Raw genomic sequence first — 12,166 nt, forward strand, 5'->3', positions numbered from 1 at the left:
TTTACTCAATTATCTGGACTACGAAACTTTGGGAGATTATTTTTGAATGTCTGTTCTTTGAAATTAGCACAAAAAAAAAAAAATCTATTATTTCATTGTTTTTCCACATAATCGGCCCATATCTTAAAATAGAACGTTGCGACTTCCGACTCATTTCGCCAGATCGGGTCACATGTTTACCTGTGGATTCACTCACTTAAAGTTGAATCAGATAATGCAGTGCAAAGTTCATTATCTTGTTTCATTCAGTTTGTCTCTTTATTTCTGATATTTGTTTCCAAGGTATTTAAAGGGATATTTGTTTCCAAGATATTTAAAGGGATATTTCACAGCTGGAAAGATGAATGTGCATTTAAATTGGGTTATTTATGTAGTAGAAATATGAAATTATTTTAAAAGTTGGTGCCTTCTAGACTGAGAAAAGCCAGAAAATGTTTTTTGGCTCATGTGGATGAAAGACAACAACTCCCAGAATGCACTTGCTTCGCTGGCCTACGAGGCCACTCCTACCGGTTACAAAAGGCAGTATCGGAAAAAAAATGATCCAACTAAGCTACTAGTTGACTCGAAACTGAAAAGACGCTGTTTTTCCATCGATATTCACCTTCCCAGATGACAAACAGCCTGGGCCATCTGGTACTAAACTATTTGTACATTCTGTGAGTGAGATCCCACCCCCTCCCTATGGGCGGGTTGAAAACATGCGGCACTATCTCCTAATGCTGGCTGTAGTCTCTAGCCTCTTGCCAAAAAAGCCTCCGATGACGCTAAATGACGGTTTTTGGGTTTCTAATGATACAAAGCTTAATGCCAATCGGTGAAGTATCCCTTTAACTGAATCAAATAAATAAGCGAGGGCATATTGAAATTGAAATTAATTTCGTACTATACATGTTTTCTGGTGCCATTTTAAACTTCCAAGCCATTTAAATCTCCTTCCACACAAGGAACACAAATAGGGTCTCACATATGCATGACTTTTCAGGTGTATCTGTAAGTGTGATGGCAAAATAAATTTTTTATTGCACTGATCACAATTAAATCTCCTTCCTCCAGAGTGAATACGCAGATGATTTTTGAAATTGCTCCTTTTACGAAATCTCTTACCACACTCGGAACACCGCAATTTCTTTCCAGAATGAGTTTGCAAATGACGATTCAGGTCTCTTTGATATGTGAAACTCTTCTTGCACTGAAGACACGTAAAAGGCTTCTCTCCAGTGTGAACTCTCGTGTGAACTTCAAGGTTTCCTTTACGTGTGAAACTCTTTCCACATTGAAGGCAGATGAAAGGCTTCTCTCCTGTGTGAACCCTTATGTGAATATCAAGGTTTGCTTTGTTTATGCAAGTCTTTCCACAGTGATGGCACATGAAAGTCTTCTCTCTAATGTGAGTTATTACATGATTCTCAAGTTCTGTACTGCTTGTGAAACTATTTCCGCACTGATGACAGAGAAAAGAGTTCTCTCTTGAGTGAATCCTCATGTGGTAATTAAAGGTAACTTTATGTCTGAAATTTTTTCCACACTGATCACATGTGTAAGGCTTCTCTCCAGTGTGAATTCTCATGTGAACCTTGAAGTTTCCCTTAAGAGTGAAACTCTTTCCACAGTGATGGCACTTGAAAGGCTTCTTTCCAGTGTGAGTTATTACATGATTCTTAAGGTGATTCCTGTTTGTAAAACTCCTTCCACACTGATGACATTGAAAACGACAATCTCTTGTGTGAATCTTCATGTGCTGATCAAGAGTTTCTTTACATCTGAAACTCTTTCCACACTGGCCACATATTAACCGATTCTCTCCAGTGTAAATTCTGACAGGAGCCTTAAGACTTACTTTATGTGAGAAGCTCTTGCTCTTCAGTTTGCAGGTGTTAGGGCTCTCTCCGGTGTGACTTTTCATGTGAGAATTAAGGGTTCCTTTACGTGTAAAACTCTTTCCACACTGATCACATGTGTAAGGCTTCTCTTTGGTGTGACTTCTCATGTGAGACTTAAGACTTTCTTTTCGTGTGAAGCTCCTTCCACACAGTTTACAGATGAAAGGGCTCTCTCCAGTGTGGCTTCTCATGTGGGTATTAAGGGTTCCTTTACGTGTAAAACTCTTTCCACACTGAAGGCATGTGTATGGCTTCTCTCCAGTGTGACTTCTCATGTGAGTCTTAAGACTTTCTTTTCGTGAAAAGTTGTTACCACACAGTTTGCAGGTGTAAGGGCTCTCTCCACTGTGGCTTCTCATGTGGGTTTTAAGGTTTCCTTTAAGTGTGAAACTCTTTCCGCACTGAAGACATGTGAAAGGCTTCTCTCTGGTGTGAATTCTCATGTGGACATTAAGGTTTCCTTTTTGAGTGAAACTTTTCCCACAGTGAAAGCAGGAGAAATCACTTTTAGTTCCTGTCTTTCTAACTCTTTTTTGCGAGGCCGTCTTTTCATTCTGTGAGCACTGAGACTTATCTTCAATTATGAAATCATGATGTTCCTCATACTGTTTTTTTTCTTCCACTTCATTCAATTCTTGACTCTCCTCTTTCAGTGCCATCAGGTCTAAAGTGAAAAAAGACAAAGACAGATAAAAGTTAACCCCAGTATAAAGGCACAAAGCACCAGACATCAAAACCAACATAAAATCATTAAATAACCATCTCCTCTTTCAGTGCCATCAGGTCTAAAGTGAAAAAAGACAAAATACAAATAATAGTTAAGACCAGTTTAAAAGCACAAAGCAACAAACATCAAAACCAACATAAAATCATTAAATAATCAAACCAGCATAAAGAATCAAAACCAACAACACTTATGCTAGATCATATATGTACTAAGCTACCAAAGAGGTGCTACCTGATATCTCAAAACCTCTTCTCAATACTGTAAACTACTTTCTTTCTTTAGGATACGTCCAAAATATTTAGCAGTTATCAAACCCTTTATCAGTGACCCAGAACTGGTTTATTATTTAGACCAAAGAATGTGCAAGACCTTGATCATTTTCTGTACAAGTTTAAATTCTCAGGACAAACAAGGGGACTCATGAACGACTATCCAAAATTGCAACAGGGATTCCTCTGAGAGAAAGTGCTTATTGAAAGTTTGCAAGTTTATGTGGAAAGTTGAGTGGAAAAAGGCCAGGACCTTGGGAAGCACTGGTTTAGATCAGTGCTTCTCCAAAAGAGTCTATATGGTGTACTCACAGGGGCGTCAGACAAGGGTTCAGAGCCGTCGCTAGTACATAATATTTAATATATAAAGCCGCGTTTCCACCGCAGGAACTTTGGGGTGGTACTCTGCGTGTTTCAACCGCAGGAACCAGAGTCTAAATAAAGTTGCGGGTAAACATTTTCCCCTCAGAAATTGGGGAAACTACCCTGCTTGCGAGGTAGTACTTTTTCAAAGTTCAGGAACTTTGGGGGTGGGACTTGGGCACTGAACATGCTTATTGGTTAAGTAAATGCCACATTTTGATTGGTTGACTCCACGCAGCATTTCATTTCAACCAGCATTTTTAAAAATCTGTTGCGGTGCATGCAGTCCTACATTCCTGGACTAATTAGCCTAATCTTCACAGTACATTAGACCGTGGTGGAAACATAGAAAGCAACAGGTCTGGGGTAAAAAAGTTGCTGGGACAAATTGTTCTGGGTAATTTTTGTGGAAACGGGGCTTAACATGCTACTTGTAGTAATAAAATAGTCTCTAGTTTTCCTAATCTTCTTACAGTTAAATTCATCTAAAGAAAACAATTCACCTTTGGCTAAGCCCCGCCCCCCTTAGTTACTGTTGCTACGTCCGTCAAACTTCATCTGGGCTCTGGTTGGTAGCAACATGGCTTATGCTGTGACAACTCTTCCTGCTGAAATTTTATCAAACTTTTATAAAGCAGCAAATAAAGTGTCTGATAGAAGTAGGCAAAAGGGGCTGCAATATGCAATCGAAGTCTATATTCAAGACATGCAGGTGAAACGCAAGGAACAACAAGGCATCCAAATAGAGGCAAAAGCATAAGTTACCGGTCAGTGTCAAAAAATTTACCACCGCATAATCGTGACGGAGGCTGGCACTAACAATATCAACGAGCAACACTGTTCATGCAAAGCTGGGTAGGTCTTTATTCACTTCTATAATCGTTATTACAAAGCAAACGGACTACGCGAGTATAACATTGCATTTATTAGCATGTGCTAGCGTATCAACAACCGGTATGAGAACCGAAATCACAACCTAAAACAGCATAAAACTGTCTAACTAGTATAACTTCACAGTAAGGTTAAAAGCAAAAAAAGGTGTGCTTGTTGATCCTTGAGGGGTTTAGCTGACTGTGAGGACGTCCACACAGTTTAATCCAAAGACGACACTTTACTTGTCAGGATTTGACTTCGGTTTTGGGAAGGGAAAAGAAAACGGACACCCCCCTCCAACCTCTCTGGGAAAAGCGCATCTGTGTTAAAAATGCCCCAGGCACAACGTTTAACCATATTTTTGATAAAACTACGACGGTAATAGCCTGCCGAGACCAAAAATATGAGACACCCGTGTTGAAAGTCAATGGAGCGCTGTGAAAAAGTGTCGGAGCGCTGTGAAAAAGTGTCGGACCTCTGTGGGAGTTCGTTCTTGGCTGCGCTGTGATTGGTCAATCTACATTTTAGGGTGTGGCTTAGCCAAAGGCGAATTTCAGCCAGCGGTGAAGTGTAAACACGACCTGTGATTGGTAAACTTACTTAGTGGCTAATACTTAAAGGGTAACTAAACCCCTGGTCAGAGCCTGACTCCACCCACTGGCAATATTTGAAAAATGCTGAATAAATGGGCAGAGCCCAGCAGAGATAGAGGGGACGAACAGAAGGCGGGGCTGAGCGGGGGGCGTGCACCTGAGACCCGCAGTGACAGCTGCTGTCAGACTCTAAAATGGAGAGTGACTGGAGTGACGCAAGTAGCTTTGCAACAGAGCGGTCATTTGAAGTCGAGGACTTTTCTCCCCCACCTTCACCTGAAGTGGAGGAGGGTGAATTGTCTGTGGACACACGGCCATATCAATTCGAGCCGCTGGCTCAAACTGCGGTCTTAACTCCCGCATCGCGATCGGCATCTGATGAGTTGATGTCAATAGCGCGCGCTCTGTAGGCATATATTCATATTGATATTTTGCCGCTATGTGAAAAAGTCCAGCAAAATGCGCCGGCGCGTTTGTCGACCCCAGAGGATTAACTTTAGCCTAACCATAAATTGTGATTAAAATATACATGATCACTCACATCAAGACGCCACTGCGGTGGTGGAGTCCATGCAGGAGGAGCAGTGTTTGGCACTGCGTCGCTTTTCAGCGCGAGCTGTGTGTGGAGAAGCCTATGTCCACCTCTATTCCGTTACCATCCTGACCACTGTACTAAATACAGATAAATCTACGCTAACTTAGTAGCATAGTACAGTTAGGATAGCTTCAACTAACTAGGCTACACAAAATAATCTAAATAACTATATAAATGCTATGCTAAATAGATGCTAAAATACTCTATCCTGATTGTTTTCAATACTCGTAATTACAACTCTTGACTCGCAGTGGTTTTGACGAAACAAGATGGTTTTTATACTGCCAAGGGCGTGGTGAGCTCCTACCAAGGGCGTGGTGAGCTGGAACCTGCTTACGTCAGCTCTCCCCGCATACGTCACGAAGCACCGCAAACATCCAATAGGAAAATTCAACTGCAGTAGCCACCGTTCAACCTGAAGAGGGCAGCACTCAGACGTTTTTACACCATATATTGTAGAATTAAAACACTTTATACCCAAATGTCAAAAAAGTTACTCGAATCAATTATCAGCACTAATAAAGCCCCATTCTTACAAATCATTAACTAAAAAAAGTTGGTTTAGTTACCCTTTAAATTATGCTTTAAAAAAAAAAAGTAGAAAAAGCAGCAGGAGGGCAGTCAGGGTACAAAAATACCTGCCAGAAAATGTATGTGACAAAATATCTCTTACCAGCCATTAAACAGCATTTGCATTATTTTCATTAAAATATGTATTTGGCATTACGACAGTATTATTTAGCTATAATTAACAAACAGATAACTTGCAGAATCATATACAAGCTAGTCTCAGTCCATCCGTTTTAAAAGATCCTTCAAGAGTATGTTCCTAGAGAGTATGAGGGTTTTAAAGGGTTTGTTCACCCAAAAAGGAGAATTGTCACTAGCAGGGTTCATACAGATACTGTATAATGAAATTTCAGGACTTTAAGCACTTTTTTTTTTCTTTTTGGTTTTCAAGGACTACAATCAGATCTCATTAATCAAACAAATTCTATATTTACTTTCAATTCTAAAAAAGTAAAATATATCAATTAAAAACTAATAAAACAAAATGGAAAAAAATAAGTACAGTCAATGAACTTTCAGTGCATAAAAGACGGCAAACTACTTATTCAAAGATGCTATAACAAAAGGAAAGAAAAACATTTAACTTTCTCCAAATTAAACAGTAGTAATTTTATATGTATCCAACAGTGTTTTGTCTAACAGTCGTACTAGTATTTCTTTGTTTTGTTTAGAGGCCCTGTTAAAGTGCTGCAAGTTGAGGCAGATTTAACAAATCTGTGTAAGTTAATATTTTTTGTCTTTCAGGGACTTTCTAAAACTATTAAATCTAATTATGCATACTCTTGGTTTGGGAGAGGTCTCAGCCTCAATGGCTGCCTTTTCTCTTTCTTGTTCCAAGTAGGCAATGTCAGATTCAAGCCGCCTCTTTTTTTCCCCTCTTCGTTCCTCCTCTTGGTCTCTGCATTTGGTTTTCTAAGCTCTCTTTTCTCTTTGCTTGATGAAAGAATCCTCATATCTAAACAAAAAGGATATCAGCTATGCATCATAGAGACTTGTTTATGATTATGTCTCAAGTGTTGGAGGAGTTAAGAACGTTCAGATCACTCCCAAAATGATTGCAAGCTGTAAAGCAGGTTGTCTAAGACTTAGACAACCTGCTTTACAGCTTGCAATCATTTTGGGAGTTGTAAAGTCGAAAGTGCACGATAAATAAAGTTATTGTCTCCTAAAAGAAAAAATGGACTCTGAACCTCCAGTACGAGTTGTTTGTGTTTCGAATCATTCGGTTCTACGTCACTAGAAAAAGACATTTGCATAACGCCCGCCTATGTTGTACGCCCACGAACAACTTGACCAGTCAAACATCATTTTACTGACGACTGCTTCTCAAATCTCAGTTCAACGTGGGATTCACAATAAAGCTTGGGTCAGAACACAGTTTATTTGGACCAGCTTGCTCCTCAAAATCACAACCTGCAAGTATGATTAATTGTTGAAGTATATATTTTCTACCGGGTGTTCAAAATATGTAGTTTTGTGTTTTATATTGTGTAGGTCTCCGGCTAACTCTGCCAACCGTTAATACTGTCTTACTGAAATACTTCTGCTGATCAGCTGTGGGCCACTATTTCCTAAAACTGTGTCTATTAATGCAGATTGTCTGTCGTTCTTACTACTTCGAGTAAAGATAAAGAATGGAGCAAGATTTGTTTTACAATGTTACATCAGTCATTCACGTTGGTGCTCGGCTTATGTATGTGCTGTTATTGTTAGTTCCTGCATATGCACCGCAAATTTTTTTAAAACATGAACATACTCTTGCTAATGCTGATAGTGAGGAATTACAGCTCCAAGATCTCATAATGTACCTCAAACTGAGTAGCGTATCACTGAGAAACATCCTGCTCAAGTCGTCTTTGCGATAGGGGTTCGGGTTGAATAACTAGTTCTTCCAATGTTTCATCATTGGACTCGTGCTCAGATTGATATGGTAAAATCAACGCCATCATTACTGTCTTCACAGTGTGTACAAATCGCTGAGGACTGAGGAAGTCTCCGGAGCTGAAGTTCAGTTATGGTAATGGGTGTGTAGCTTCCGACAGGCGCTATAAGCGGTAGACCAATTACAACAGACTGGGCAATCTGGCCAATCAGAGCAGAGCAGGCTCACGGAAAGGAGGTTTTTAGAGAGGCTGATTCATCCGTCGAGTCATTTGAGAATCATTGAACAATGTGGTGATGTGCAATGTATATTATGAGAAAATGTAAGTGTTTTTGACCTTTGATGCATGTAAACCTGTTGTAGTAGACCTCCAAAACAATTAGTTACCTTTAAAATAGCATAATAGGGGCACTTTAAGGAACTCCAGAGACCCTGTTGAAGGCAACATTAGTATTTGGCTGGTCATGACTGTCCACATGCCCCATTTCATATACAACCCACAAACAGGACACTCACATTCTTCAAAAATATTATTAATTCTGTAGAGCTGGACATTTTAATAAGGATGAAATTAGAGTTCAGGTTTAAGAATGAAACCAACCTGTTTGTTCCTCAGTATCTTCTTGTTTCATTCTGAATGTTTCTTCAATCTTCACGTCTTCACTCTCCTCTTTAATAAACGCCATCTTTAGATTAGTGTCACGTGGATCTCAGCTGCTTCACCAGGAGTTTTTCTGTATGTCCGAACACTCTGTCATGTACAAGATGAGAATAATTAACAGAAAGAAAAGACAATTTTTTGAAGGGGCAAGTGAAAGAGAATTTAACTTGCCCGAACGGACAAGTAGCCTGATTAAAGTGTCAATAACAAAAAATAAATAGGGAATCACAAAAATGCGAAAATGACACAGATTTTATTTCATTTAGTGTACGAGGCGATTGATGGTGGATTATAATATATAACGTACTGACGGTAACAAGGTTGCTCTGTTAAGGCTTGTGCGGCCTCAAGGACAATTCGAATCAAATGAGCGCACACAAAGGAACTCAGTTAACATACTGCAGTAAATACAAAATGTGGAGTTTTTATAGCCTTTTTGCTATTTTATAGCCTATATTTTATTAACCTATTGTTGTGAACTTATTTCTTCTAAAGTGTAGGAACTTAGAAGAGCAGACCAGGAGACGGAGAGGTATCTTTTAAAGCAGATGTTCTTTATTAGGTCGCTGTAGCATCTCAATCTCGTCCAACTAAGGGAAATGTTCCCTTGCAATTTATACATTTAGAGGGGGAGGAGTTTACATTGGGGTGGAGTCCCTCTGAAACAAAGCATGCAAATGAAGTAGGAACACACCCTACTCTGAGGGCATTACCAATCCAATTGAATCAGCATAACTATTCAACTGCTGATAGTGGCCAGGAACTCTGGTTCCTAAGAGCCATCCCAGAGCCATTAAAGACAAAAGGTGAAAGTCTCCCCGACAGCTAATCCAATCAACCTAACGATTCAACATCTAGGCTGAAAGGAGAGAAAACAGGACTATCAGGAAAGGAGACTCAATAATCATCTAAAATCCATCTACTAAACCTAAATTAAAAATTTGACAAATTTGTATTCCTTCACTATTATATTTATATTAAAGGTGCTCTAAGCGATGTCACACGTTTTTTTAGGCCAAAACATTTTTTGTCACATACAGCAAACATCTCCTCTAAGGGTGCTCCGATTGATCGGTCGCCGATCATAATCGGCCGATAATTGCTTTGGGATGTGTGATCGGCGGTCTCTATAAAGGCCGATCCATAATAGCCGATCAGATGACGCAAAACTCGCGAGACAATTTTTTTATGCCCTGGTAAAAATGGCTTCACCGGTCTGGCAATTCTACAACAGGGCTCTCAAGTGTCAAGCATTGAGCGTGACAGTCACTCATTTCGGTCTTTTGTCACGCTCTCCCGCCACACATTGTATTTCTCACGCTGAAAAACTATTTGTAATATATTTAATATGCCGCAGCGGCCAAAACTCTGGCCGCGCCGCTCTCACTGTGGAACCGGCATGAATCAAGCGCGTTTCCTCTGGTGTTGTTCGCCGAGCTACACAATAGCCAATCAGAAAATAGCACTATTGTATCTGGGTAAGATTTAACGCAACAACCAATGACAAAAATGTATCCAACCCCTGTGCGTCCGTCAAATCACTCGTACATTTTTTTCTCTCATCAAAACTGATTATGTTCATCAGCGGTTACATCATATCAAGCAAGGATACTTTTGTGTTTTATTTTGTGATTACACCAGAATGAATAGAGTCCGCAACGGCGATAGATTGAAGCGCATGTCCGAGTGAAGACTGCGCGAGGCACAGAGCACTGTATCCATGCAACTGATCGCCGCGGCAACGAGCGCGCACCTTGAGTTCAAAAACACATTTTAGCGCTAGATTTCTTATTTAATAGCGGACTAAATTAATGATCTGCTAGTTAACTGAAGATGTTTTATTTATTTATATTAGGTACATGGTGGGACAGACTTCACTGGATCTAAAAAAAAAATCAATCTAACCATAGATGTGACCAGTAGTGGTGGCTTTCTTAATCTGTTTAAAATAATTTCACAAGGGTTCTTCACACACACACACACACAAGGTTTCTCTACCTCTCTCTTCCTCTCTAAATGCCTACAAAATCTGACTAAGCATCCCAGAAAAAAGCAAAGTTATAGATACAGATATGGAAGTTGTTAGTTTTTTTTGTTGCTGTGCACTTTACTACCTGTGGTCCTTAAGTGTATTAGAAAAACTGATGGCTGACTGACTCAAAACATTATTTTGGCTATAGCCTTTTTTGTTGCTGTTTTTAGTTTAAAGTAGTCTAAAGCTAAATTTAAAGACTCAGATGTTCTGTCTTTTATTTATTTTATTTTATATTCTACAGGAAAGTTGTATGTCAAGCCCTAAGCTGCTCCCAATAAACAAGCTGCTATGTTAATACATGTTGCTTGCAAATAAATACAGGTGTCAATTCATTATGCATTGTCTTCTCTTAAATGTAATACTTAATGTACATTGTTATTAAATATAGTTTAATAAGTAATGCTACATGATAAAAATAAGTCTTCAAATAGACCCTGTAATCGGTGATCGGTATCGGGTGATACAGCTTCCAGTAATCGGCGATCGCCCCAAAAATCCTGATCGGAGCACCCCTAATCTCCTCACTATCCGCTAGCTGCCTGTCCCCAGAACACACTGTAAAAAAACACAGTCTCTGTAGACACCCCAGGCTCCACAAACGGCAACAAAAACAAACTGGGCCAGCCGGTTGAGTCAAAGATTCAATGACCCATTCAACTGCATCATTCTTGAATGAATCCGTCATTTGAACAAATGACTTAAAGACTCACTCGTTAAGACGGTTACTTGCCGCCCCGCGGTTTAGTTTCATGTTTATGGCTACGTTCACGGCTACGTTCACACTGTTAGTCCAAATCCGATTATTTGTGTATCCGATTGGAATCTAATCTAAAATTGATTGATGTCCACACTGTGTATCGCAACTGTTCAGATCCGATTTGTGTGTCCATGCAAACTCTTTTGTTTTCCGGAATATCTGCATTGGTTTCTATGGCAATGATGTTCCGTTGGTAGGCATGCGTAAAAAAACAACAACAACAACAACAACAACAACAACAACAACATGGAGGGGTTTGCAAAAGAGATGTCTTATTTAAATGATGTGCCGCGCTGGACTATGCGTCTTCTGAGATAGCGGGAGAACCGGAGGCTGGTTTGCACAGCTTTTTTCTGCGCTGTTGTCTCCACCAGTTTTAAAACATGTCTCCGTTATATTGTCAATTCCTGCTCGTCCGGCACTTTGTAACAACACAGAATTGTTTCGGCAGCAGCTTTCAGCATGTTTCCTATAACAACGTCTGAAGTTTTCGTTTTACATGCTGTGAGAAAGTCACATAAACCACACGAAATCCGATCAATCGGATATGCACAAAAATCGGATTTGGACTGACAGTCTGAACGTAGCCTAAAAGTATCATACTTTCCAACATTTTTAGACAGTTGTAATTTTTCAGTGTAAATGTTTTAATTTGATTGGTAACAGCAATATAGGTGTCTTATTATTCTAACTGAATTTATTGATCAAATTAAAAAATTTAAAATGAAAGACTGCCCTTTATAAAAGGTAAAAACAACAAACAAAAACCTGGGGTGATTTATCACAAAACATCCGGATTTAAATGTGTCCAAGCTGATAGAACACTTAAGAGAATATTGTTTCAGAATAAATTATATCTATAACACATATATTCTACTTTTTCCAGACAAGCGAATGATAAATCGATAAATGACAGATTTACTTACACATGCCAAGGGTTAATGTCGAGCCCTAATAC

General features: G+C 39.4%; 1 protein-coding gene across 1 annotated transcript; it reads right to left on the reverse strand.

Annotated features, from left to right (window-relative positions):
- Window positions 1-540: 540 nt before the first annotated feature.
- Window positions 541-8,493, reverse strand: LOC130092446 (gastrula zinc finger protein XlCGF57.1-like). Its single transcript, XM_056260301.1, has 2 exons — window positions 8,357-8,493; window positions 541-2,547 (listed from the first exon to the last, which is right to left on the reverse strand). The coding sequence occupies exons 1-2, from the start codon at window positions 8,439-8,441 to the stop codon at window positions 875-877; spliced, it is 1,758 nt and encodes a 585-aa protein (XP_056116276.1). The 5' UTR covers window positions 8,442-8,493; the 3' UTR covers window positions 541-874.
- Between the last annotated feature and the right edge of the window lie 3,673 nt (window positions 8,494-12,166).

This window comes from Rhinichthys klamathensis, unplaced genomic scaffold (assembly GCF_029890125.1).
Source record: "Rhinichthys klamathensis goyatoka isolate OS25496 unplaced genomic scaffold, OSU_Roscu_1.1 h1tg000176l_1, whole genome shotgun sequence".
Classification (NCBI taxonomy): Eukaryota; Metazoa; Chordata; class Actinopteri; order Cypriniformes; family Leuciscidae; genus Rhinichthys; species Rhinichthys klamathensis.

What these genes read in the sequence shown, in the direction of transcription:
- LOC130092446 (XM_056260301.1), bottom strand. Translation starts at nt 8,441, where the DNA reads ATGGCGTTTATTAAAGAGGAGAGTGAAGACGTGAAGATTGAAGAAACA. An exon ending in AGATACTGAGGAACAAACAG is followed by an intron (nt 2,548 to 8,356) that starts GTTGGTTTCATT and finishes TTTTCACTTTAG; the next exon opens with ACCTGATGGCACTGAAAGAG.